The 27442-nt window shown below is 50.6% G+C and overlaps 2 protein-coding genes across 5 annotated transcripts in view; one reads left to right on the top strand and one right to left on the bottom strand.

The window, feature by feature from the left end:
• Window positions 1–587: 587 nt before the first annotated feature.
• SPACA9 (sperm acrosome associated 9) lies at window positions 588–7438 on the top strand. 2 transcript variants are annotated; one of them, XM_070045628.1, is made up of 6 exons: window positions 588–643; window positions 1827–2019; window positions 4183–4902; window positions 5152–5329; window positions 6305–6452; window positions 7320–7438. In XM_070045628.1, exons 4-6 carry the CDS (start codon window positions 5183–5185, stop codon window positions 7337–7339), a joined length of 315 nt encoding a protein of 104 aa, XP_069901729.1. In that variant the 5' UTR covers window positions 588–643; window positions 1827–2019; window positions 4183–4902; window positions 5152–5182; the 3' UTR covers window positions 7340–7438. The 2 variants fall into 2 exon arrangements, with proteins under 2 accessions (XP_069901729.1, XP_060155901.1); XM_060299918.1 differs by lacking the exon at window positions 4183–4902.
• Window positions 7439–8340: 902 nt separating this feature from the next.
• TSC1 (TSC complex subunit 1) overlaps window positions 8341–27442 on the bottom strand; it is a 48953-nt gene continuing 29851 nt past the window's right edge. For all 3 annotated transcript variants that reach the window (XM_060300244.1, XM_030838448.2, XM_060300245.1), the window contains 14 exons: window positions 26824–26939; window positions 26377–26488; window positions 25946–26064; window positions 24099–24168; window positions 23587–23691; window positions 22741–23299; window positions 21621–21664; window positions 20814–20980; window positions 19835–20017; window positions 18834–18944; window positions 17594–17716; window positions 14483–14670; window positions 14240–14401; window positions 8341–13830 (listed from right to left, as the gene is read on the bottom strand). In XM_060300244.1, coding sequence (XP_060156227.1) covers window positions 13290–13830; window positions 14240–14401; window positions 14483–14670; window positions 17594–17716; window positions 18834–18944; window positions 19835–20017; window positions 20814–20980; window positions 21621–21664; window positions 22741–23299; window positions 23587–23691; window positions 24099–24168; window positions 25946–26064; window positions 26377–26488; window positions 26824–26939 — 2600 coding nt within the window. In that variant the 3' untranslated portion in view covers window positions 8341–13289. The remainder of the gene's footprint in view (window positions 13831–14239; window positions 14402–14482; window positions 14671–17593; window positions 17717–18833; window positions 18945–19834; window positions 20018–20813; window positions 20981–21620; window positions 21665–22740; window positions 23300–23586; window positions 23692–24098; window positions 24169–25945; window positions 26065–26376; window positions 26489–26823; window positions 26940–27442) is intronic.

The following is a 27442-nucleotide window of genomic DNA, read 5'->3' as shown; positions in this document are numbered from 1 at the left end:
CTGGTGACCGCCGTCGCCAGGGGTGCCGCGCCGTTGCGTCATCAGCACGCGTCGTGCCCGCCCACCGGCGAGGCTGGAGCCTGGCCCGGGCACCCGCTCGTCCTCCGGCGCGCTCAGCCGCCTGGGGCAAGTGCTTCCCTGCCCTGGCCTCGTCCGCGCCCCTCTGCGCGCCCCCAGCGGGGCACCTCAAGTCTCCTCCAGCTGTGGCCTTCTGGGGTCAGAGGTGTCCCCTGATAGGGCCCCCCTGTGCTGAGAGACCCCAGTTAGGAGCTCCTTGAGCCACCCCGGCTCTGCTCTCAGGGCCTCAGTTTCCCCGTCTTTAAAATGAAGACGCTGAGTAGATGTGGGACAGGGTGCTTGAAAAAGGAGGGGCGGGAGGGTCGAGGGTCCCGTCGGAAACCCTCAGCCCAGCTTGCACTTTCTGAGCCCCCGAGACCCCGCCACTTGCTCCCGGGGCGGGGCGGGGCTGCCCCGTGACCCGATTGCTATGGCACCGGCGGTAACAGTCTGGCCCACGGCCCCGCCCCTTCTCACCTCAGCTCTCCCCACCCCACCCACCCCTTCTCCCAAGCCCTGGGAAGGGCCTCCCCGCCCCTCCGGGGCCCCAGACACACACGGAGACACTCCAGCTTCAGGGCGCTCTGTGAGTGAAGGCCGCTCTAGGACAAGCAAGGTTAAAGCAGGCCCGGGGAGGGCCCACCCAAGCCCTGGATTTGGAAACTGGAGGGTGAGGGGGGTGGAGAATGGAGGGGGCCGCCGCTGCTGCCGCTGCCCTGAGAGAGAGAATTGGGGTGGGACGCGGAGGGGGGAAGGAAGTCTGCGAATCGTGTTAATCCCCGGTGGGCAGCCTGGTATCTGACGCGGCACTGAATTGGGAGCTCTAGCTCTTCTCCGTTGCTATTCTTAGGAGGAGCTACCGTAATGTGAGCATTATGGAGCGGGAGTATGGCATAGTCAATACAGATTGCCCAGAGTTCAAATCCTGGCTCCGCCCTTACTAGCTGTGCCAGCCTGCTCTGTGCCTCACTTTCCTCCCCTATTAAGTGGGGATTATGGAAGGTTTCCATGAACTAATATGTCAGAAGTATTAGTAACTGGTGTGTAGTAAGTGCACAATGCATAGGGGCTACTATTAGTAATATATCCCATTTAATCTTTGCGCCAACCCTGAGAAATAGGTACCTTCATTCCCATTTTACGGGTGAGAAATTGGAGGCTCAGAACGGTAAAAATTGGTTAGCTGAGCCATTTCCCTTTTCTGGACCTCTTTCCTCATCAGCTGTTGATCATGGAGCGTTAGAATCAGAAGAGCCCTTGAAAAGCCTCTAATCCAAACTCCCTCATTTTACAGATGGATAAACTGAGGCCTGGAAAGGGGGAAATTCTAGGCCAAGGTCACTTGTTAAAGGTAGAGCCAGGCTGGAACTACGTGTCCTGACTCCTAGCCAAAGCCTTTTCCAGCAGCTACCAGCCTGGAGACATGCCCTCCAAGGGGAAGAGGCTCGCTCCCCCTCAGAACTGCCTTCTCAGAGCACATACACACTTTGGTAGGCTTGTCAAATTCAACTGCAAAGACAGCTGGGGAAGAAAAGGAAGCTGCCTCACCCTGAACAAAGAACACAACCACCAAGCCTGCAATTTGCACTGGAGAGGTTCAGTTTGCTTCCTGGACCTTTCTGAAATGACTTGCCTTCCTCCTCATTTATTTTAAGCCCTAGGCGCTTTTCATACCACGATTTAATCTTCTTTAGCAGCCTGAAAAAATACAAATCAATTAAAGCCTAAAACCTATCGGATAATCAGTTTTTTCCTTCCTCCTCCCCCAGATCAAGAAGTGCCTGCACCCTGCGCCTTTCATCCAGACTAATCTGGCTGCAGTGACGCTTGTTCAAGGGACGATCACTTTGGATAGCTTATTACAGCTCCTCTCACAATACTCCTGGTGCACGTGTCACAAGTCGATAGGATCAAGAACCAAGTCGGTTTTGCTCTCAGGGGCTCTTGGGGCCACCAGTCAAGGTAGGGCTGCTGTATCCCTAGAGAACTTGGCAGTTCCAGGAGGGTGGCAGGGAGCTGGGCACACGGGGCAGCCCCCTGAACGCTAGTCCTCGTTGCTCTGCGATGCGGAACAGGGAACAGTCTCACTCGAGCGGAAGTGAGGCCCAAGGGTCTAGGTAGTGCAGGCCCTTGGTATCCACTCCCCACCCCCACCCCACCCCCACCCCCAGCCACGGTCCATCTGGTATCTGGCATGTTTCTCTCAATGGGCTATCACTGGGGGCTGGGGGGCGGGGGAAGGAAGGGAGGTATCCAAGATCCCAGGCTAAATAAAGTCGGGCAGAACTGAGTGGGGAAGCTGGTTTGCTCCCGTCCTAGCTGCCTGACCTCGGCTCTGTCATCTGTCGTCTGTCGTGTGGGGGTGATCGTGGTACCCCGCTGAAAGGGCTGTAGCAAGGATCTGAGGTGATGCCTGTCCAGGGTTTACCCAGAGCCTCATCGAACCAGCTGGTATTAGGAGGATTGGGCCGAGCCATCTGGGATCTCAGCTCCAGTTCACCCTGCCCTGCACCCACCCACCTCCTGCAAATGCCCCCCTTGCAGACTGTGTAGCCCTTCTGGCCATTCCCATCTGGCTTCCCTGCTTGCTTTTCTCCTTCTCTAAACGACCGTTCACTTCACTTATCCTCATTGTCTGCCTCCCACTCTTAAAGTCCCTCCAGGGTAGGGAGTTTGTCTATTTTGTTCAATGCTGTGTATCCAGCCCAGCACCCTGCAGGTGTCTGGCACCTGGTAGGCACTGCGGCATAAATGAATGAACGAATGAATGAACGCCTGGAGTGCTCTGCACCTCCTTGGCTAGAAGCTTCTGTGTTCGCTCCCACAGCTCTGCCTGACAGTGGGCCCTCAGCCTCGCCCTGCCCACCGCCCCCGCACCTGCTCACGACATTCCCTCTTCCCACCCTCTGCCCAGGGTCCCACCCCTCCGCCCACCTGCCCTCCTCCTCTCCAAAGCCGGCCTTCTTTTCTTTTCTATAAATTTACTTATGTATTTATTTATTTTTGTCTGTGTTGGGTCTTCGTTGCTGCACATGGGCTTTCTCTAGTTGCGGCGAGCCGGGGGCTACTGTTCGTTGCGGTGCGTGGACTTCTCATCGCAGTGGCTTCTCTTGTTGCAGAGCACGGGCTCTAGGCGCGCAGGCTCAGTAGTTGCGGCGCGTGGGCTCAGTCGTTGTGGTTTGCGGGCTCTAGAGTAGTTGTGGCGCATGGGCTCAGTTGCTCCGCAGCATATGGGATCTTCCGGGACCAGGGCTCGAACCCGCGTCCCCTGCATTCTTAACCACTGCGCCACCAGGGAAGCCCCCGGCCTTCTTTTCAAACCTCCCCTCCCCCAGGAGGTCGAGCCCTCAGCAGCCTTGGCTTTTCAGGGTGCACATCACGCCTGCTTTTACCTGTCTTGATTGCTGTGTTTCTGGCACCCGCTTACCTTTTGCAGCAAGGTGTGGGCCTCGCTCTCCTTGCCCTAGGCCAGGTCCTGGTAAGCCTGCCTCCATGCGAGGTAACAGAAAACCACTGCACCCCAGGTCGACTCATTTCTGCCTCCAGGATGGGGCTGGGGGGCCTTGGCTGGCTGTGGCACGTGTTCAACAAACAGCGGGTCCCACAGCGTCCCCACAGCCCGGCTCCCCTCTCAGCTTGTGCTGAATGGGGCGGAGGTTGAGTAGAAGGAGGCCACTGCCCTGCGTGGCCCTGGACCAGGCCTGTCCCCAGTGGAGCTGCGCTGCTCTGTTGGCAAACACAGGCTACGGCTCCCAGGGGTGGCCTCAGGACGCTGTCGCTAGAGCTGCTCCATTCAGTTTGCAGTAGACCCACCTGGGCTGGTGGGGCACGATTGTCGGGCCCCCTCCTGGCATGGTTCCTTTTTTTTTTCGGCCGTGCCTCACAGCTTGCGGGACCTTAGCTCCCCGACCAGGGATTGAACCCGCGCCCTCAGTGGTGAAAGCTCAGACCGCCAGGGAATTCCCTGGCGCGGCTCCTTTATGGCAACGGGGCTGCGTTTAGCTCCCAGCCCAGGACTGCGGCTCCCAGCTCCAGCTCCCCAGCCCTCCCTCCTGTCGTGTCGTGGAGGCCACCTGGTGGTCTGTTCGCCTTTCATCCCCCTGATGCCGTCTCCTCTTACCACAGAGACTCCCTCATTCCGGTCCTGCTGTGTGAGGACGCTGAGGGAGACCCATTAGAAACAAGCCTCCTCTCCAGCTGGGAGCTGGCAGGAAGCCTGGCTGTGTCCTCCGCACCCCCCACCCCAGTGTTCCGGCCCCTTCCACTTGCAGCATCCCACTGGGGCCCCACCTCAGCGCAGCCTCCTCTGACTGACGCAGGGCACGTCCAAGCCTGGGCTCCATGTGTGCCAGGGCCTCGTGGTGCAGGGACAGCCGGCTGTGGCACCTTCAAGGATGCTGGTTAGACACCAGGAAACCCAGGACCTAGTGTGTCTCTGGCACAAGCTTGCTGTGACCCCCTGGGCCTCAGTTTCCCCCGGAAGCTAAGGGGAGTTGATCTCCTGAGCTTCCTTCCAGCCTAAACGTTCCATAAATCCGTGACCTGGAGCATTTTGCACGTGCCCAGCAGAACTGTGATGTCATGGAGGGCAGAAGCCACTGCCTTTCTCTGCTCAGAGGAGATTCTGGACACGTCGTGGACCTCCTGGATGACACTGGGACAGTTTGTGAGGCACCAAAGGACAGTACCTCCCCGCAGCGTCAATGTTTCCAACCAGGGTCATCCCTGCAAACTCCACAGGAGGCAGGGAGGGGGCACCAGCGGCCAACTGAGGCCCGGAGAAACTCACGTCTACAGCTGAGGGAAGGAAGTCTTGTTTCACGGCAAAGAACGTGCCCCTGGAAGGTAAAAGGGCTTTGGGTTGGGCTTGGCTCCGTCGCGGACAGCCTGCCGGGTTCTTGAGCAAGTGCACAGCCTCCTAGGGCCTTGTTTCCTTCTCTGCAAAATGGGGATGAAAACAGTCCCTGCTCCCCAGCGTTGTGGGGAGCTGCTGAGCCCTGTGCGCCGCTGAGAGGGGCCGTGGGCATCTCACAACCCCCGAGCTGGATCCGCGGGTCTGGCCCTGGGAGCTCGACTCTCCTCTTCCTTGCGCAGACTCCTCCTCGCCTGTGAATGAGCAGACAGGATGATGAATGAGGTGAAGGAATCCCTTCGAAGTGTGGAGCAGAAGTACCAGCTCTTCCAGCAGCAGCAGTTCACCTTCATTGCTGCCCTGGAGCACTGCAGGGAGAATGCCAGCGACAAGATCCGGCCCATCTCCAGCATCGGGCAGGTGGAGGCTCGCGGGCTCACGAGTGGGGCCGGGCCTCATCCCCTCACTTGAACGCTGAAAAAAACCCCAAGGCCCAGAGAGGGCCAGTGCATGTGTGCCAGAATCAGGCTCAGATCCTAACTGGTGGAATGAGCCGTTCACTCGTTCCCTCACCAAATATGTGAGTGAATGGCAAAGCGGTTGAGAAGTGGGCTCAAGACTCAGCCGGCCAGGGTTTAGGTCCCGGCTCTACCACACGCCACCTCTGTGACTTCGGGCCAGTGATTCATCTCTCTTTATACATTTCATCTGGGAAATGTATAAAGAGCAGCGCACACCTCCTAGGGCTCTTATGAGGATTTAATGAGATCATCAGCAGAACCCACTCTGTCGGCACCTGGTGGTGTCGGCCTGGGCTCAGGACAGGGATGTATGGGGAACAGATGCACACGGTCCCAGCCACTGGGTTCCACTGCGGTTTAGAAACTGCGACCTGCCACGCACATTGCTAGTCACATTTGCAGATGTTGCAGACAGGCCAGGAGAAGGGGATCACAGACCAGTTGTTCCCAGAAGCCCAGGAGGAAGTGGGATGTCTGGAGCCCGGTCCCATGGGCGTCAGCACCACTAGCGTGGTTCCCTAATTCTGAGCCCTGGGGAATCCACAACACTCCCAAATTCTGGAGGAAGCTGTTTAGATACTAGGGTGAAAAGAGTCAGAGGGGCTAAACGGTGTACTTGGGAGTGATCAGAGCAGGCTTCCACAGCTCGTGATCCACGCCTTTCACACCAGGATCTCCTGGGGGCTCCTGGGCCCTAAACCCGCTCAACCGCCATGTCTGGCACCGAGAGCCTGGCCTGGTGGGCGCACAGCTCTAAAACCTCCCAGGGGGGTTCTGCAGCGGGGGCAGCTTTAGAAACCCCTGCCCGAGGTCTGGGCCGCGGCACGGGAGTCCCTGGGGCAGGGCTCAGCCGGCCCCTCTTGCCGCCCTGCAGGTGGCCTCCCGACATGGCGAACTACCTCAGCTGTCACGAGGCCAGGAACCACTGTGGAGGCGTGGTCAGCCTCATCCCCATCGTCCTAGACATGATGAAGGAATGGGTCGCCCACTCGGAGAAGCTGCCCCGCAAAGCGCTGCAGCACGTGAGTGAGCCCCAGGCCACAGGTACCCAGCCTCGGCTAAGAAAAGACAAGTGGGCAACCGACACAAGACAGCCTCAAACCTATAGGGGCAAAACAGTGTTCAAAACCGCCCTGGAGACCAGCTGGTGGGAAACTGTAACTCAGCTGGTGACCTGCTTGATCCCAATCCCATCCTGTCCCATCCCGTCCCGTGGGGCACTTTGCTACTAAGCTTGGTTTCCACTAGTTGATCCATTTTCACTGGTGCCCACAGTCTTTGCCACTTATTAACCCCCAAGGGGACCGCCCCACGTATGACTGAGGACCTCTTTTCCTCTTGTGCTGTGACTTCTAAATTTTCCTCACCTCTGAGCGTCAGGCTCCGTACTGATGAAGAGGACCCTCACTTAGTGTTGCCTGTAGAGGGTGTCCCAGGGAGGCCGGGAAAGGGCTAGGGCACCGACTGTCCCGCCCAGGCCCAGCTTTCCCAGCTGAGCCGTGCAGCTGGAGGAGGCCACTCAGCTCCCTTCCCGCCGCAGCGGCAGCCATAGGCGAGACGCCACTCTCTGCAAGACAGGGCTGCTCCCGCCTCCCGGGATGCTGAGGGCAGCATGCTGAACTGCTCAGTGTGATCAGGTCTCTGGACCAAAGCCCAAAGGGGAACGAACCCACCTTGCCTCTCCTTTACTTGGGAGAGACTGAGAGAAGCCGGAAGAATTGATTTTGTGGTTCCCGTCCGAGAACAGTTACCTGGTTTTCACAACATAATCGAGGCCCAGACATTGTAAAATGCGTCACTGGCTTCCGAGCTTGCCAGAAGTACTGTCTGACTGTTGGTTTTTGCCTCTTCACAGGGGGCAACTTAGCTTCTGTATTCTTGCTTCCTAGGAGGCGACAGTCAAGAATAAAAAGCGTTCTGCCACCTCTTTGCCTGGCCTGGTTTCCTGGGATTTATCCCTTAAAGAAAACGACATTCACCCTAAGACCCCAGAAGATGCTGGGCAGTAGCCCCACGAGCAAAACCACTAGCAAAGCGCTACCACTGTGGAGGAGAACACACCCAGCTCCAAAGAGGGTCTGCTGTGAAGAGGTTTCTGCCAAAGGCCCACAGAAGGCCAGCCCAGTAACTCCTTGTATAGTTAGAGACCTACTCAGACAAGAACATCTGAATTTTCCAGACAAAACTTACAACTGCCACCTCGATGTCCTGTCCCAAAGGAGCTGATCCCGCTGTTAAATGGGCAGAGCTGACCAATTTCCAGGGCAGCTGGGCAAGCGAGCAGTGGAAAACCACACTGCAGACGTAGCTCTTCACCACTGGTCCTTTCCCAGTAAGGCCAGGGTGGATCTTGCAGTCGTTTGAAGGTAGTTTCCCTCCTTCCTCCAAACACCTGATGGCGTAGGGAAGGTGGTGGACGCGAGCTGCACTCCCTCTTCAGCACACTCGTAAGACACAATCGGCAAGGCTCAGGGTCTGTAAGCGTTTGACAACTTCGGTGCCACCTGCGCTCCTCCAAAAGGGCTGTATTAAACCCGATGTGCCGGCCAACCCCCAGGAAGGCAAGCACACACCAAAAGCAAGGCTGGATGGCTGTGCAGACCCAGCCCGCCACCTGGTTTTGAGAGCTTCTGGTAGAGATGGCTCCAGTCACCTCCCCCCACACCACCATGACACTTTGTGGGAAGAGCGTGAATTTGAGGCAGATACAGGTAGGATTTGTGGCTCTTTGCCAGAACAAAAGGATCTTACAGGGACTAAAGCCAGATTCCACTTGTCAGCACCCGCTCCAGCCACCCAAGGTCACCAACCAATCCAGACCCTGAGGCTTTCCATCTTTGGACAAGTTCCTACTTTGCCTATAAGCCCCTCAGAGGCCAACGTGAGTCACTTCATGTCAATACAGCAAAGTAGTGCAAAACAATAAATTTTTATTTGTTCACAGTTAAACACAAGCAACTGCCTTGACATTTTAGAACATTCTAAGAAGGACAGCAAACCCTTTTGATTCCAATTCCCATTCACTAAGATTGTACCATTTCCTCTTGCAGTTCGCATTTATGGCATCTGATGTGGATTGTCTGACATGCTTTTAAGATCAAGACGGGAAGGTGTAAACCTTTTGACAAGAGATGACTTCCTTAAATTTAGCTAAAAGCAGTCAGCCAAAAAAAATCTGTTTTTCAGTGATGGGACCCCTTTAAACTGCAAGTCAGCCACATATGGTTGATCCATGATTGAGTTACAAAACTAGATTATGTCTTAGCAAAATCTGTTCCTCCATAATGTATTTATGGTCCATAGACGTCTTCTGAAGAGTGATCACTGATTCTTCCTAGTGCAAAATGCCTGGCTGCCTCTTCAATAAGCCAAAGTCTCTGCCGCCAAGAGCAGCGCCGTACCCTCCTGTCCAAACACTGTATCAAGGTGGGGCGAGGGAGGGGGGGTTGGCCTGGGGGGGAAGGGTCTCCTCTAAAAGGTCTACTCCAATGGTTCAACTAGTCTACTTATCCCCGAGGATGGACAATTTTGTGGCACCGGGACGGGAAGGGGGAGAGAAAGCTCCTCTGCCTTCGTTAACTCGTTTCAAGGCCAGAAGCCGTCGTGGGCCCAGGTGCTCGACTATCGCAGGCAGGTTCCCCTTGTAGCTACAACCATCTTCTCTCAGGGCGGCACATACAGACTGCAGGACGGAGTGGAGAAGACGGAAACACCACTCCCCCGGGCACATCAGAGTCACGGACGGGGAAATGAGCCACGTGGGGACAAGGGTCACAGCAGCAGCCCGGGGGCCAGGCCCCAACCTCAATGTGTTCTTTCATCTATAAAGAAAAGCTTAATCAAGTGCAATCAATTCCTCTGTTGTGGTCTGGGGGAGGGCAAGGGCACATGTCAGAGAACTCTGGATGTAAACAGATACGCAAACATCTTCGCATACTCGTGGCTGGTCAATTTTAACGCACGTACCTCGAACAGTGAAAATGCCCAGAGTGAGACGTGCCGATTTGGGTCATTCCACGAAAGACAGCGTTCTTCCCCACGCGAGACGCACACTTCTGGGTGGGCTCGGGCTGCTCCCGGAGCCACTCTGAGGAGACGGCGGCCTCTCAGAGCATCCGCACAAGGTGGGTGGCACTCCACCTCGAGAGCAGCTCTGGACTGAGTCTTCACTCTGCCCAAACCCTCCTTAGACCTGTCCACACTTTCTAACACCTCTTACTGCTTTTGGTTAGAAAAACCGCATCTCCACGTAGTACTGTCTTTCACTTGTTCTTCAGTTATTTCTTTCTGGCTTCAAGTGGTATGTTCTAGTATTTGGTGAAAATTCACATTGACTGGTCATAGCACTTTTGTTATATTCTCTACACAGAAACACCAATTTTTTACTCTTAACCGTGAGTCTGAACATCTGTGGTCTCCACGGACCCTCTCTCATCATCATGATCATCTTATTTATCCTCTTTACAAAACTACTAGAGTTTTATCTTTCTCAACAAAAACACTGGAAACTACATGTGCTGTTGCAAATGCGGACGGCCCAGGTCTGGAGTTTTGTTTCCCACTGTCCTGGTTTTGCCCAGTGGGAAGCCGGCCTCTGTGGCCATGGTGGCACGGTGGGCTAATCTTTCCAACTGTCAGTGGCTTCCAGGACACTTCCCTGGATTGTAACAGTTTACCTTTTAAGAAGAGTTTGGACTATTTCCACCTAAACACATGACATATATTCTGGCTCACAAAGCAGCTTATCTATCACTTCTCTCTCCACTCACAGAGCCTAATAGGAACCTTCAGCAGCTTATTCCCAAAGGTTGGGCAGTTCTCCCTCCTGAAAAACCCTGCTGACAAGCCTAGGGAGGTCACATCTACCCGTCCACCTTATACGGTTGGTCCCAGCACTCATCTCCAAGGAGACCTCTGGCCCAAGAAATGGCCTTCGTCCCCTACCTCTGGATCTCAGTTAGTCTTCTTATTCATGACCAGATATCTCTTCCAATTCCACAGTGACAAAGTTCAGAGACTTGTGACAGAACCTTGTCAAAAGCTTTTAAAATCGTGAAAGCTCTGTCTGATAGAGATTCATGTACTTACCTACCTGTAGTAGATTCAGGAGCCCATTCTCTCTATGGAGACCATGCTATCATCTCCCCTCCCGCCCTCCGCAACGATGCTGCAGTGCTCCCTTTTAAAACAAGGGTTCGCGCTCCCAAGACTCCCAAGAAGCAGACTCCAATCTTCTCTCAGGGTCTACGCTGACCCTGGTTAGTGTCAAGTGCTGAGCGGAACAGGTTATGGACACTTTTGGCCAAACAGCTCTGAAGCGGAGGCAAGCCTGCTCCAAGCGACTCCGGTGGAGGTTAACCCTAACGTCTGTGAATACAGGCTCTGCCTTGAATGTGACTGTTCTACTGCCTTTGCCCTGCCTGTTCCCAGGCCTGAATTCTCTCTCGGGAGTTCCTCTACCACTATCACCTTTCCATCCTTAAAAATACTCACTGCAGCATAATCGACTGACCCGCTGACTCTTGGCAAGTCTATCATTTTCAAAACCAAACCAAACTTTACTATCGATTTACTATCGACTCAAGTCCTCTGCAATATAAAAGCCTAAATGTTCAGGCTGGTAACTTCAGCACGACTCCAGGCCTCCGTCCCCCAGCCGTGGCTGAGTAAAATCCATGGCCTCCTAGAGCCCAGAGGAAGCTGCGCGCAGCCGCTGGGGTCGGCCCGGTTACGAAGCTGAGCAAACGCATGCCCCGGCGGGAGGAGTATGCCAAGGGCCTCCAGCCCGGGGCCCCAGTCCACTGTACCACGCTGCCTCCTTCTTCCCTGTATTTTTACAATCTGTCCATTAAACAAATGTTCTCCTTTCTTTACATTGGCCTCCTTGCTTTTGCAGTTAGGGTAAAGGCCTTGATTTAAGTGCCTGGTACCTTTGTTCTGTGGCACAGATCTCCTGGGCTTGGGGAGGGGATAAGCATTTAGAAACAGTTTTAATAGTTACCTTGTAACTTTTCTTTTCCTGGATTTGTTCACGTTTTCCTTTTCTAAATAAAACTGTAATAGGAAACCAGAACGTATTGGATTTTAAGCTTTCCTTTGGAAAAAGCTGAATTAAACATCCATGGTGTCATTAATACTCCACATCAGGCATCCAGCGGCAATTGCTGGCCCCGCGCTGGGCTGGAGCAGTCGGGCACACACCCTTCCTCAAGCAGGGATCCATCAGTCACACCCAGAAATCCTGTCCCAAGGAGGTGGTCTGCCAGTACAGCCATGGTGACGTGGAGCCTCATTCTCTAGCTCCCTTTGGTTATTTAGGAGGCTAGAATATTTATTGCCACACTTTAAAAAACAGACTTTAACCCTCATGTGCTGGAAGCTTCCATACGCACTAAAGTTTCGTACCATTTCAGTTTGCCGTTTCCCTCTTCATGGATGAACGCTTCTACACTTTTAACTGAAAGATGAGAAAGAAAAAAGCCAAGTTCACTGGCTCTTTCCTACCAGTCTCCCCCTGCCTCAGCCTCGGCTGGATCACCAGGCAACAATTCTTAGGCTTCTAGCATTCACTTCAGGAGCACCTGCTGAGTTCAGATTCTCTGCCACGACCCATGTTCTGACTTGCGTCACCTCTCCCGAGCATGTGCAGGCAGCCCACTGGGTCCAGGCAGCCAGCTCTGTCAACCCTCTCCAGGACTCTGCTTTAATGCTCTGCCATGACCAACATGTGCAAGGGCAGCAGCATCAAGCCCCCTGCAGGGTCGGCCCCTGAAAGTCAGCACTGGTGCGAAAAAGCTGTTACCTTTTTGGTGGCCTAGAATCTACTATAGCGAGGCAACTCTCACAGCCTGAGACACGATGGTCGTAAAACTTTGAAGAAACTCTTTGGACCTTCAGAGCCTTTCTGCTGCAGCATCCCAGAGAAGCTGACGTAAACAGGAGGCACATGGGACAGGGAAGAGAGGCAAACAGCTAGCACCGCCCCGCCTGCAGGGGCAGGTCCTCATCCCCGCACTTTCCTTTTCAGGGAGCTGCTCCAGCCACCATCCTCCCTCCTGCAGAGAGCACGCCTGACCACCCACACCCCAGCCTGTAATCAGAACAGTACCAGCTTTCAAGCAAACGCCACATAGGCAAGAGGTAGTGGGGCAGGGGGACAGAGCGTTCCCGAAGGGGAGCATGGTCTCCACAGTGCCAGCTCCAGACTTTTCCAACAACAGACCTTTGTTCACATGGAACTTTCTAGGAAGCTTATCAGAACCGCCAAAAGAACTTAAGAGAGAATAAACCATCGTTTTTCTGGATCTGCGGCTTTAGATGATGGATGTTAGAACCAAAAGCAGTGACAACATCTCATGTAAAAGCTCTCATGTGAAGATGATCAACTTTGCATGTCACATCCTCCTGGAAAGGGACAAAACCAGACTTACCTGTGATGCCAACAATGACCTGGGCTCACAGAGAGCCCGCCCAGCTAACTGAGCTTCAGGAAAGGAGCGGGTGGTGTGTTAGACTCCAGGATTACATTTGGCCTCATATTGCACAGGTTCAAAGGACACAACGATTTGGGGGGAAAAGGAAGAAAATAAAGCTAGTGAGGAACGCACCCTGGCCCTCGGGTTAGTACACGCTGCCAGGTAAATGAAAGAGAGGGTGGCCGAAGGGAAACCGAAGAGGCATTTCAATGCCAGATGCAAAAACCGTTCTGCATTCAGTCAACCGTCAAAGGACCCCCATCCCATTTCCTCTGCGGGAGCTATAGCCCCTCAACGCCTGGAAACAGGAAAGCTCTGAAACGGGCACTCGCGCCTCCCGTTCCAGGCCGGCGATACACAAGTTAACACTGATTGACACCGTCCCTAGCTGTGCTCGTGCTGCGCCTCATTGTAGTCCATGATACGGAGCTGTCCCACGCTGTCTGGCTTTGGGGGAGGTGGCTGCGGGCCGTCTAGGTTCAGGGGTGGCTTGGCTTCCACACCCGAGTCTTTGCCCAGCTCTGTCTTTAGGGTCTCAGAAAGGCTACTGCTGGTCAGGCTGTCCTCATCGCACTGGCTCTCACTCTTATTACGAAATAGCTCTCGAGCCTTCATGCCCAGGAAGCTTTTTGAACTAGGAAGTGAGCCGACAGTCATAGGGATGCCCGTAGTGGGCTCTCCCACGGCAGTCTCCCACCGACTGCTGCATGGGCCCACCCTCGGGTTTGGGGGTTTCTCTGGGGTAGAAAGCTCACTGCCGCCGCTGCTGCTGCTGCTGCTGCTGCCGCCTCCGCCTCCTCTACTTCCGCTACCGCCCCGGGCGCCGCCGGGCCTGGGGGGCTTGGTCTCCCCGTTAGGGCCAGATGCCTCTTCATTGTTGTGCCCTGTCACAGAATCCGAGCAGCCGTCACGACAACAGTCGAGCCTGTAAGAAATCCGAGGACGAGAAAGGGAGCCGGTGGTTGCAGTGCCCGTGTTTGGGAAGCATGGAATTACCCGGACGCGCGCTCGCCCCGACGCTGAACTCTGCCTGCCCCCTCTATGTTCTAGAAGAGAGGACTCCCGTGTTGAGAGCTCATGAAGAGAAACCTAAGCCACAACCAGGGATATCAGATGGCGATCTTAAATAGGAACGCCTCCCAGGACCATTATCAAGTGCCTCGGGCCCCAGGACAAGGAACTCAGAAGGGTGGCTGGGTGCTCTGAGGGATGCAGCTGAGAGCTGCAGGCTCGCCTTGTCAGGCTGGGACCGCTGCTAACACCACGCGATGCCTCCCTGCTCTGTCAGCGGCAGCCTCACGATGAGGCCATGGCTGCCGACTCTTTGCTCCTACCTTTCTTCCGCCGCTTCGGCTGCTTCTGTTTTTTCTTCTTCAAGTTTTTTCAGGAGGCCATCCTTCTCCAACCTGCCGTATAAATCTAAGATCTCCAATTCAAACACTTGGGTGATCCTCTTCTGAGCTTCATACCTGCTCTCTGCGGCCTGCAGCTGTCCTCTGAAAGATACAGACCACCCCAGAATGTGGGAAGTTCTACTTAAATACATCACAGCAAAAACCTTTCCCCCTGAAAGTTACCTTGCCTGGAGTTTGACATCCTCTAAATATTTTTTCTGTTCCAAAAGAAGGTGGTCTTTCTTGGCTAGATGAGATTCCAGTTCCAAAATCCGTTTTTGAGCAGTATCCAGCCTCTGATTCTGCTGGAGAACATGGCTTCTGTTTTTTTCTAGTTCTTTCCGATACGCAGTTTTCATCATTTCTACTTCCTGATAACAAAACAAAACAAACAAACAAAAAAGGAATTGGAGTTAGTACTTTTAAAAAATGAACATGCCATATCCACTTTGAAACATCAATGTAACAAACACTGAGAAGGTACTTTATTAGTATATTGCTAGTGGAAACAGAAACTAGTACAACTTTCTGGAAAGTAGGCTGGCAGTAAGTACCTACTAATCCTTCCCTGAAATCTATCCCTTAGGAAATCATTTGAAACGTGAATAGACATTTGGGCACAAAAATAATCAGCACAGCATATTCAGAATAGCAAAAAACTAGAAACTATGAAGTCTAACGTCAAGAAAGTAAATTAAAGTACATCTTCTATTTAATAAGATTTTTAAAATTATTTGTATCAGTAAAAGATAAAAAAGCAGATTATAAAGCCACGTGAATAGCGTGATCAACTATGTTAACACACACATTCTGAAAACACGCCAATATTCAGTTATGATTTCAACACAGTGGAGGCGTGGGCCGGCACAGTGGTGGTGCAGTTCAGTGCAGTGGAGGTGCAGTTCAGAGTGGTGGCGGTGTAGGCCGGCGCAGTGGCAGTATGGGTTGTTTGTTTTCTTTTATACTCTTCTCCCTCCCCTAATACCAACTAAGATAAAGCTAGAGACGCAACAGGAATGAACATCTGCAGACCAGGTACCCTGACAAGGTTTGTCAATCACGCCAGGAAGACAACCTGCCTGCTGACCGATGGAAACAGCAAGTGTGCGCTATGCTCAGAGAGAGGTGGAAAGGATGCTCTTCTAACAAGTATATGCTACGTTTGTGTTGTGTGGCTTTTTTATTGTGGTAAAATATGCATAAACTTGAAATTACCATACATTTGTCTTTTTAAAAAAGATAATAAACCATACGGAGCAAGGAGATGAGCTTGCCTGAAGGCACCCCACCTCGAAGATGGCCAGCAAGCCCAACGCTTCCTCGGTCAGAACGGGATCGAGTTAAGCTCAGGACTGGGACCAGATAATGCGGCCGCTCCAGCTATGCCTGATGGCTCCAGGCTTCGGCATAGGTTAGGTAAACAAACTGAACTCTTGTCGGAAACGACAGTAAGTACTTATGGAGAATCAAACAAAGCACTGAACTAGGAACATCTATGCACTATCACTAACTCTCACAGCCATGTAAGAGGGGCTACACCCAGTACCTACCAGCCATTCCCCACCTGATGCTCAGATACCCATTCCTCGTCCCCTACTTGACTGACCAAGAGGAAGCCCAGCTCCAGGTCCAAACACAGGTTCAAAGCCATGGCTAGCTAGGGATGGACACATGACATAATCGTGGCCAATAACAAGGGTGGGAGGTCTGGTGGAGAGTTCCTGGGAAAGGTTTCCTTAATGACAGAGACCTGCAGGAGGCGATGCTCTCCTCCTCCAGGGGACATCATGACATCTACCTGTGACAGTGTTCACTGTGGCACACACTTTGCAACCAGGAGCACAGACTGCCCAAAGACAAGGTTGAGAGGATAGGTCGAGTGGTGCAGAAGAGGGGAAAGAACGAGGCTCCTTGCTGCTGTCCCTCAGCTGCTGACTTGACCAACCTGGAACTCACCTGCCTCGGGACTTCTTGTCAAGAGATATAATGAAACTCTTTATGGCTAAGCCGGTGAAGTCTTTTTTTGTTGCTGCTTACAGCTGAAGGTTGCAAGTCAGTATCACCATGCGCATTTTATGAACTGTGAAGCCAGGCCCAAAGAGGTCAGGTGGCTTGCTTGAGGTCCCAAGGGGGTAAGTGTTCCAACCAAAAGACAGCACCGTGGCACCCATCCACATTTCTCTCGGGAGAGTTAGGAGTGTGTTTAAGTAAGCTTTTTCAGAGGTTCTCTAGTCCCTCAGGTCTCTTTTCCCTTCTTTCTTTTTCTGAGGCCATTATACTTCCAAAATTAATGAGAGCTGGTTTCTAGAGAAAGTTCCACATTTAACATCCTTCTAAAGGGAATCTGAATCTGAGAGTTGAGAGAAGCTGAGAAATAAGAATAACTATTATGAAAATTCCATCTCTCTGATTCTAAGACTACTCCCTACATTTGGCCAAGGGAAAAGAAAACAAAGCTTTACAAAGCAAAAGCCCAAGAAATCCTAAAAAGAAAGCCTGTGTGTGATGAAGAAGTTAGTGACAGGAAGCATCTAAGCATTTATTCTTAAAATTCCATTCCCAACTCATTCACCAACATTACCCGAGGCTATTTATAAAGTGACATGAAACTTCTGCCTCAACACCACTGGTAAGGCACTAATTAACGTAAGATCATCCCGACACTGGCCTTGTTGCCAGGCCTGAACCACCATCTGCTGAAATCAAATTCAACATTACGAAGAAAAAAAATATTTCTAGCAGTATAAACCCACAGCCCAGAGAGTTATATGCTAAACAGAATTGGCTCCCCATCCTTTTTCTTTATCTGTTAGCCTGTCTCTCTCTCTTTAAAGACGGGGGCATGGGTAAGAGAAGGAAAACACTTTTGGGACTTCCCTGGTGGTCCAGTGGTTAAGACTCCACGCTTCCACTGCAGGGGGCACAGGTCTGATTCCTGGACAGGGAACTAAGATCCCGTATGCCACGCGGTATGGCCAAAAAAAAAAAAAAAAGAAAGAAAAAGAAAAAAAAAGAAGAAAAACACTTTTATCACCTAGTCTGTACCAATTACCATTATGTGCTTTCACATATAACTGATTTAATTTCAAAGCAACCCAACTAAGGGAAACAAGTTTGTGTGACAGATGAAAAGTGCCTGTGTTGCCAGACCAGGGAGAGATGGAAATGACATTAGGTCTGCCACGCCATCTTTCAGGAAACAATTCATAAGCCATTCTCTGTGCTGTGCCATAGACATATTGCCTGGGTCCTAACAGCGTCCCAGGTAGGGTCTGGTTCCTCAAGCCCACGTACCTTTGTGGTGTCTGAATGCTTGTTCTGCAGTTGTTCCAAATACAGCTCGTTGACTTCCCCGAGAACCAACAGCTGCCTGTTCAAGAACTCCATCTGCTGTTGGACCGACTCACTATTTGAGAGCTAACAAAAACACAGAAACAAGCAAAGTGAAAGATCTGACGACACAAAGCTAGCAAATGGACATTCAACAGGGAACCAGCTAGGAGCACACTATTTCAGGGCTGAGTCAGTGTAAACAAGCCCCATGGTTTCAAAGGCCACACCAAAACGGCTGGTGGGGAGGAAGGGATACAAGGGCAACAAAAATGGACAGAAACGTACTTCAAAATTGTCCCTATGCAAAGGGGAAGAGGCGCAAATGCTCCACATCAAAACTGGCCACCCACAGGGCACCTCGAGGAGATGGGTATGTACACAACCACCACAGCAGGGACGTTAGGTCCAGTGGGATAAAGCCCTGGAGTAAACCCACAGGTTCTTGAGTAAGTGATTTACATATGAGTGCAATGACTTCCAAAGAGGGAAAGATCATAGCTCAAAAGCCTGAATGAACTCTTCACATTTATGTGAACGAAGTATTAAGAACAAGTTCCCAGGATACACACAGACCAGGGCTCAGGCTAGGTAGTTCCCTGCTGCAGGGCCGTCCATGCACTGTCTGATGTTTAGGAGCACCTCGGCCCCTCCCACTCAATGTCAGTAGCATCAAAAACGTCAACCAGTGGTGGTGCAGTGGTTAAGAATCCGCCGGCCAATGAAGGGGACATGGGTTTGAGCCCTGGTCCAGGAAGATCCCACATGCCGCAGAGCAACTAAGCCCATGTGCCACAACTACTGAGCCTGCGCTCTAGGGCCTGTGAGCCACAACTACTGAGTCTGCGTGCCACAACTACTGAAGCCCGCATGCCTAGAGCCCATGCTCTGCCACAGGAGAAGCCACCGCAATGAGAAGCCCGCGCACCACAGCGAAGAGTAGCCCCTGCTCACTGCAGCTAAAGGGGGCCCACGCATAGCAATGAAGACCTAATGCAGCCAAAAATAAATAAAACACAAAACAAAACAAAAAACGTCAGCCAAAAATGTCTCCAGATATTGCCCAGTGTCCCCTGGGGGGAGGGGAGCAGAATCACTCCCTGTTGGGAAGCCCTGACACAGACACACGAGTACTACACGTGTCCTGTCTGGAGGAAGGACATCAGCAGTGGTGTGAGCATGGCCCAGCTTGCTCGCCTCTTACCTTCTGAGACACCTGGCTGAGCAGCAGCTCGGTGTGGCACACCTTGCTGTTGGCCTTCTTCAGCTCTATGCGCAGCTCCGCGATCATGTTCCTGCAGTCCTCCAGCTTCGTCTGCCCAAGGAGACGTGCCAGGAAGTTACAGGGTGCCAGCAGGCCAGGCCACGGGTGCACCTGGCCATCGGCCCACAGAGAACCGGGAAAGCCTCGTGCCTCTGTTGCTCTACTATTCTTGGGCCATCAGGCTTAAAACTAACTTAGCTTTAAAAAGTAAGTTATAGTTAATTTCTGAGTTTCTGACTGATTATCAAAAGGAAAAACAAAAAAGCGCTTATTAAATCTGCAGTTCCCAAACTGCACCAAAGAGCCCTGGGGCTACACAGCAGGCTCACAGAGGCGCTGTGGGGCTAGTTTTAAATTTCGAGGGAAACACAGCGACATCTACTGGTCATGATGTGAACTACTAGCTAGAGGGAGCTCAGCGTTTCAGTTATCAGGTGCTCTACGTGCCTGTGGAACACGTATTATCTTTGCAAAGCTGGGCTTGTACGCGGTTGCTGTGATAAACATCACCATGAGAAAACCAATGTGAAACAGGAATTGAGGGCGTCAGTGTCTCATCTGATTCCAAGGTCTGAGACTCGGCAGTGCCCAACAGGTACACACACCGCATTTGTAAGTGACCATGGTCACTCAAAAATGAGATTGAAAATTGAAAAAAAAGTATGTGTATTATTTTCTAACAGCTACTAAGTCATTAGGACCTAAATCCTAAGTTGTCTGGATCTACTTACTAGGCAGAACTGTTAGATGTTTCTTTTGGCTGTGGAGTACCAGGAAAAAATTAATGAAATGCCGACAGAACCGTGAACCCAGAAAGCTGGGGACCCTCTGCCCTAAATAAAATGTACCTGACGTGAAATCTACGTGCCACGATTTCAGAGCTGAATCAGGTGCCTTCCCGCCCTTTCCTGGCGGCCTCTGCCGGGCGCCGCAGCGCGTACCTGTAACTCCTGGCTCTGGTTGTAGAACTCCTCCCGGTCATGCTGAAGCTGTCTGATCTGGCTGTGGAGCTGGGTGACCACCGTGTCTCGCTGCTCCTGAAGCTGACTGTATCTGGCTTGTTCTTTCTGCAGACTAACCTTCCATATCTGGATGTCTTTCTCTTGTAACTTCAACTGGTCTTTCTAGCAGAGACCAAAGAGGCCATCATTTTAGCTGCCTTCCAGCACGGGCAGTGACCCTCAAGTTCAATGCATGCTGCAGACACTTCATCTGAACAGGCACGAGCTAACCACAGGCCCAGAATCTGACAGCTCACTGCTGTCTAACTTGGCTTTTGGGCAAGGGTTTCCAAATTCCACATTAGCAAATGGATCAAAAGTTGCTTAAAGGACTTTTCTCAGCGATCAACTTGCTCCTGATACTTTCAAAAGTCCTAAGCACCAGCAATGAAGCAAGTGCTGGTACTGGCCAAGGTCGCTCAAGTGAGGAACACTGACTGAACGCTTACCTTGCACCAGCAATGCGCAAATGCTTACTGACACGGTTTTTTTAACCACCACAGTTAGAAAGTAGATGCTGCTATGATTATTCTCATTTTACAGAATGGGTAACAGAGGCCTCCAGAGGCTAAATGACTTTCCTAAGGTAATGAGTGTTAGAGCCAAGGTCACTCTCCAGGTCTGACTGGCTTAACTGCCCTCCAAGTTTCTGCCATAAAACTGCTTCAGGAGAGCCGGTTTTACATTTGGAGAAACAAAATCACCTTTGCCTCTGTTATCATCATAGCCAATTACAGACCAACAGACACAAAAAAATCACTTGTCCCCGTGGATTAGAAGAGCTGCAAGGGAATTCAGGGATGTGGCCGTTCACATATTAACCTCAGAGACGAAGTGACCTGCCCCAAGCCGCACGAGCGGGCAGAGCCAGGATGGAGAGCTCTGGCCTCGACCCCCGCCCGGGCCCCGAGGTGCTCACCATGGCAGCGTTGTGCTCCTCCAGAGCGGCTGCCCTGGTCACCTTGCGCAGGAGCCGCCTGTTCCGAAGCGCGTGCTGCTGCCTCTTAAAACGCTCATAGAGTAACTGGTTGTGCAGTAAAAGCAACTGGTTACGGAGGGAGCGGGTCTCATCTGAGGGAGCGGAGCCTGATTGTAAAGCAGAGGGAGGGTGGCAGAGACGCCTTTTACACAGCGTTCAGTCAAGCCCCAGCCAGCGGTTTGTTAGCTTAAGAAACAGGATTCTTGAAGAAACAAAGTCACCCACTTTGCAAACGACCACCTGGTTTCCAGCCACAGTCACTCAATGGGGAAGGGGGAGGGGCAGTACCTACTACCCATCTTCCTTTTAAAGGAACGCACAGGGGTACAATGTAGGATGGCTCTTTGAGAGCTCCAAGTGTTTTTCCCCACAAATCTGCTATCTATCTATCATCTATCTATCTATCTATCTATCTATCTATCTATGACTCCATTTCTTGCTTCTTGGTAGGTTATCGCTCAAGAACTGTCCCAGCACCACTCACTTCACTTGGATCTTTTCTAGGGAAGGCTGGCATGAGGCCTGCCTCTTTGCACTTCTGTTCTCAAGCACGTGGTACTTGCCACTTTTCAAAAATAGGAAATGCTGACTTTGCAACACGTGAGAGACTCTGTACCCAAGCAGATAACCCAGCTGGAGCAGTAGGGAAGGGGAGATGTTTCCTATAGGGCACCTCCTTCAAGGACAGAAAAGGCAACAAAGCAGGATCTCTATGGGCTGGATTTGGAGCTAAAGTAACAACTTTACCTCCGAAGTGGGTCCAGTCGACAGACTTGCTGGGTAAAGACAACCTAGGAAAAAAAAGTTTTTGAGTGAGAAAGTTACAGATCTTACCTAGAAAAATTTAACTGGACTTTTAATTGCAGCAACATTAAGTCACTTCCTTGTGGTCACAAGTGCACAGGCATGAGAAAGTTTCAAACACAAAGCCCACCTGGGGTAAGAGGAGGGGCCTTATAGCTGATGGAAGGGGCCCCCATTAAGCACCACCAAGTTTCCAGAGTGGAAAGGCCCTAACTCGGAGCTCATACCGTAGCCTCTGAACTTTGGTCAGCTCTCCAAGGCAACTGAGTGATCAAACACACTGAGAGCTGTTTTCAACCCTCTCTGTTGAGAAGCTACTGTCACCCAAGGTTAAGGAAAAAGCAGGTAATTTACCTGAGTCTATTACACTAAACTTCATTCAAAAAGGGATCATAAACATTAATCTGTCAAATTCCACCTTAGGTTATTCTACAGAAGAAAAATTAAAACTAGCATTCCCCAAGAGCCTGTTTAGAAATGGCATCACTGTGGACTAGTGATTCCCTTATTCTTTCTCTAGATCACCTTTAAAAGTGTAATAAAGAAGGGGTGAGAACAGTGCTCTCTGGCAGGTTCTTAACCCATGTGAGCAGGGGCAGGCCGCCATGAACTTGCATTGAAATGCTGACGGTGTTTACCTTCCATCTAATGGACTATGTTACCAAAACAAAACAACAACAAACGTGCAGCTGGAGGGGCCTCGTGACCGCTATTCCTACATTATTTGAACACCATAACCTCATCCTCAAATTTTCAGAGAGCAAAGATGAAAGCATTTGAGCTTCTTCACAGCACAGTGGCACAACACAGCCCAATATAAAAGACTCATTTTTAAATGGCCTGTAACCTAAGGAATTACCTGAGTTTAACTAAGCGCCTGTGTGGAGGATACACACATTCACGTACGTCAAAGGCAACAGGCTAGAAGGACGCCTGACAAAACAGCGAACCAACTGCCTCTGGTGAGCACAAGAATAATTCCTGTTTCCAACCACCAGCTTCTTGTAGTTTATAATCAAACGGAACGTTTAAAGGAAAAGAGAACAGCGCTGCCGCGCCTCACCTGTTGAGCTCCTTGCTGTGCGCGTCTGCCCCTTGCTGTATCAGTCTGTCCAGCACTTCCATGGGGGAGGCAGAGGGCATGAAGTCCTCCTCCGTGTTCCCTTTTGCTTTCTTTAGCAGTCCCTCCGTCTTCTTGCTGACAAAATGACGGGCAGTCTTTGGCAGTGCCACCTCAAAAAGATGATCGTATGGGGGAGGTTGCCCACCGCCAAACCCCACTCCCCTCTGAGGTGGAATTTTAAAAGGGCTGGGAGTGAGGATGCTGCTCTCCAGAGAGGCCTGGCGCTCTCTGTCCCCAGCAGGGCTCTCCTCGGCGCCTCCGCAGGGCAGGTCTATGGGGGTAAAGGCTTGCTTTGGGGTGTCAGGCCCCAGCCTGTCCAGGGCGGAGTTCAGAGGCTCAGGGTTCGCACCGGTGCCCTGGGCACTGGAGACGGCTGAGTGGGTCTTCCGCGGGCAGCCCGGGAGACTGTCCCGGTAGAAGGGAGAGTCAAAGCCTCCGCGAGGAGCTAGGGGCTCGGCGTCGGCTGTTGTGATCTCAGAGAGTTCTTTAGATATTGCCGCTGCGAGCAGGGAGGGAGAGAAGAGACAGCACAGTCAACAGGCCAACCTGGGTAAGGTCAGGCAGTGTGGGGTTGCACGCTGCCCTGGGCCCCCCAGAGGGACAGATAAACAGTGGCCTCCCTTTACTGGGCACAGGACTCAGAATACAACTCCCATCTCCTCCCCCAAGAGAAGAAAAACCAAGCAAGCCTGTGTGTGTTGACGCTAAATCCTGGTACTAGGGCACAACGAGGGCTTTATCAACTCGCAGCGATCCCACGCAAGGCCAGAATCCCGCACGTGTTACCTTCTTCTTTATCTTTTTCAATACTATCTTCTTCAGAAGCCAGGTCACCTAAAAACCCTGGAAGATCACTGAGAGTGACAGACCCTTTGCTCCCAGGTAGCTCTTCTGAAGAGAAACAAAGACAAAGAAACACACTGGTCACCCCCGTCACTGTGAAACTGCTTCCACTGTAACAGAATAGGTCTACTATGGTTCCTTCTGCTGAAGACAGAAAGCTACCACAGAAAGCCAAAATATGACAATCATCTAACTAAAGGTACCAAAAAAGAATCCCACAGAAAATATAACTCTCTGTTCTTAACATCTCAGAGAACAGATAAAGTCACAGTTCGACCAGCTCAAAACACAGGCACTTAAGAGCTCTGGGGGCTGTTGTTATGAGGCTGGTTTTTCGAATTAATTATGTTTCATTATCTCTGGGCTTCAGTGATTTGCGGTGCTCCAGAATGTCCCTGTCTCCACACATAGCCCGTCAAGAACCAAGCAAGGTCTCCTGTTACCCGAGGTTTTACCTAATCCTCTGTCATTCGGAAGATGGTGTTGTCTATGTAGACAGGGCCTTGCAGAATCTGTTCTCTCTTCCTGAAAAGACAGGTACCACTTATATCACAAGGCAGAAAATTGTGTACATGTTCTCTAATATTAGAGAAATATCCTAAACACCTACAATTTTAGCATATTGTAGCGGAGTTTAAAGTTTAGCCCCATGGTTCTCAAACTGTTTGGTCTCAGGATGCCTTCCTATTCTTAATAATTATTGAGAATCTCAAGGACTTTGTTTATGTGGTTATACCTATTGATAGTTATCATGTTACAAACTAAAACAGAATTTTAAAATTATTAATTCACTTAAAAATAACAAACCCAGGAATTCCCTGGAGGTCCAGTGGTTAGGACTCCGGCTTTCACTGCTGAGGGCAGGTTCAATCCCTGGTCAGGGAACTAAGATCCCGCAAGATGTGCGGCGCGGCCGAAAAAAAACGACCCAATACACGTAAACATAAATAACATTTTTATGATAAATAAAAATAAGTTTAGTGAGAAGCGTCAAGCTGCTTCACATTTGTGCAATCCCTTTCACATCTGGCTTCGGGGAAGAAAGCTGGGTTCTCATGTCTGCCTCTGCTCGCTGCTAGGCTATTCTGGCTCAAGTGTATGAAGAAAACTCTAGGGCCCACAGATAAGTAGTTATAAAAAGTAAACAGACTGTTTAGATAACTGTGGATAGCCATCTTTGATACTACACTAAAACTTGACAAGGGGTGTTTCTTCAAGGTTAGTTACAGTGCAGAATCTGGAACCACGGCAATTCACTCTTCACACCGTGTCGAGATCCACTGGTCTGCCTTGTCCCCCAAATGCGTCTTTTACCTACGTGTGATTCTATAACATATACACTGGGCATGTAGAATACTGGGTCACCAAGGTATGCAGATCTTCTAAGTGTGGCAACATTTCATTATACAATATCAAAAACTCAAATTATTAACCAAGCTTCCCAAGACTTTTCAATCTCATCATAAAAGACTTGGGGAAACTATTAAGCTCTTGGTGCCAGATATCAGTTTTTTAATATTCTAGTTTCACCTTTTTATCACTGGCAACAAATACCGTCAGTTGTTTATCTTGAAGTGACAGACCCAGTTTGTCATCTAAGAAGCTAACTGCCTGCCAGACACTCAGGTATGAGTAACCATAGTTTGTCACCAGTTGTTCTTTCAAACAAAACTGCTGCTCCATGAAAAAAAGCAACTAGTTCAGCTCTTAGCTCAAATAACGGCACAAGTGCTTGTGGTGGCCACCACACACTGGTACGCACTCAGGTGCTTGATGTCTATTTCCTACTTCATCACAAACAATATTAAACATATGCGTTCTTTCTATGGAATATGCAAGGTTTGTTTTGTTGTTGTTTCTTTTCTTCTGTTAAACTGAAAGAACGCGTCGAGGAAGAAGAATGCAATGCCTACTAGGAGAGTGTGATCTGTACTAAGGGGCAGCCCTCTTACCCACCATTGTTTCTGTGCCATGAGTGTAAGTGCCAATGTGGTAAAGAGGGCGAATAACCACTTAGTATTACTAAGAAAGGAGTTCTGACCTGGCAGATGCCCTTGAAGCGTTTTGAGACCCCTGCAGTGAGCAGATCACACTCTGAGAGCTGCTGGTTAGTCTATTTTTTCTACCTCAACAAAATAAAGGCCATACAGGGTTAGTCTATTTTGAATTGATCTGATTCAAACCCATTACATTTTAGGTCAAACTTCTATCTGGCATAACAGGCTTCACAAAGTGAGGCTGGAAGCACGTCACCGTGCTCGGGCGGGGGGGTGGGGAGGGCAGCAGAGGAGCCCAGGCAAACCTTCTTGGGGGCTGTGGCCATGGCCTGCGGGAGTGAAATGTGCACGTAGTCGTCCGAATGGCAGGGTGGGGCTGGAGGAGGAGAGGTTGCAGGGGTTCCCAGAGGAGTTCCTTTTCTACCTGCTCAGAGACAAGAGCAGAATATACACACTTTGAGGAAGTAAAACAATTAGGAAAACTGCCAAATTTGTTTCCGCTTAACTATTACTGCAAAGAAAGCTGCTAGAGTTAACTTTCTGGGGATCTAGATCAGTCTTTTTTTTTTTTTAGGTTCACTTTATGTGTTGTGAAAGCTCCAGGGGTTTGTATTGTCAAAAATAGGTTTACTACTACAAATGGCTCTCAAACTCACTATTAGATCTAAGAGATAGTTCCTTATCATAAAAGGCCAGCCCCAACCAACCAGTCAAATCTAACCTAAGACATACATACCCGCTGTACCAAAGACTTTACTGTAAGGGTGTGACAAATCAGGTGGGACATTTCCAGGAGAAGTTGGAGGAGTGGTCATCCCACAAACCACAGATGGGCTCCAAAGAGTAGCCTAGAAGTTAATAAGGCAGGTCAGCGATGAGGAACGAACAGCTACGCCTCCCGAGTTTTAAGTCCATGATCAATGATCTTAAACTTAGCCTTTCAACTGGAAAAAGGCATCTTATTAAAGCCTTATCAAGAGACACATTGCATTTTGTAAGTCTAGACTCCAAGAGAAAGCCAAGTGGCAACAGTAACTTTTCTTGCAAATGTCATGCATCCTTAAAAACTAACTCCTGAAATGAGCAGTGAGAGATTTTCCCAACCATAGGCTAAATCCTGACCCAAATGGTCAGCTTCACCAGCAAGCAGAGAAGAAAGCAGGCACACTATTTGACACCATACTTGTGGCGGCTCAGTTAACAGCCGTGTCGACAGGGAACTCAGAGTCTGAGGTAGCTGCCCTGGCGTGTTTAACAACATCAGCCGAGAAGTGGAGTGAGGGGTAGAAGTAGCACTGCCTACAATGGAAGGGAAAGAACACAGGGGGTCAGCGTGTGGCTTCAGATTATCCTGATAAAGAATTACGGTCCTCGAGACCATTTGATCATTTAAAAGCCTCTTTAAATACCCTTTGGAAATAAAGTTTAGTAAGGTTTGATGTCTAGTTAAGCTTTAGGATAACTTGAAAAAGCACAACCTGTATGACAACTTCGCTGGGTGCTACCTATAGATAAGCCTAGACTTTTACATGAATCCAGTTCTGAATTGTCCAGGTTCATTCAAAACTGTGTCAATGTGACAGCCCAGAGGGCCTCACTAAAAGTGTCTGAAAAAATCTAAGATTCCTTTATGAGCTGGAGCCTAGAAGCCAAATCCTTTAATCCATTTTCTTTGTTAAGTGTTGACACATCCCAAGTCTGTTGACATACTATCAAGAAGGAGATCAAGGACATGGGACTGTAAATTAAACTTAGGGGAAAATGGAGCCAAATTCAAATTTTAAATATTTGGGAAATAGTTC

This window comes from Globicephala melas, chromosome 6, assembly GCF_963455315.2.
Source record: "Globicephala melas chromosome 6, mGloMel1.2, whole genome shotgun sequence".
In the NCBI taxonomy this organism is placed as follows: domain Eukaryota; kingdom Metazoa; phylum Chordata; class Mammalia; order Artiodactyla; family Delphinidae; genus Globicephala; species Globicephala melas.
This window is presented reverse-complemented; position numbering and strand designations above follow the sequence as displayed.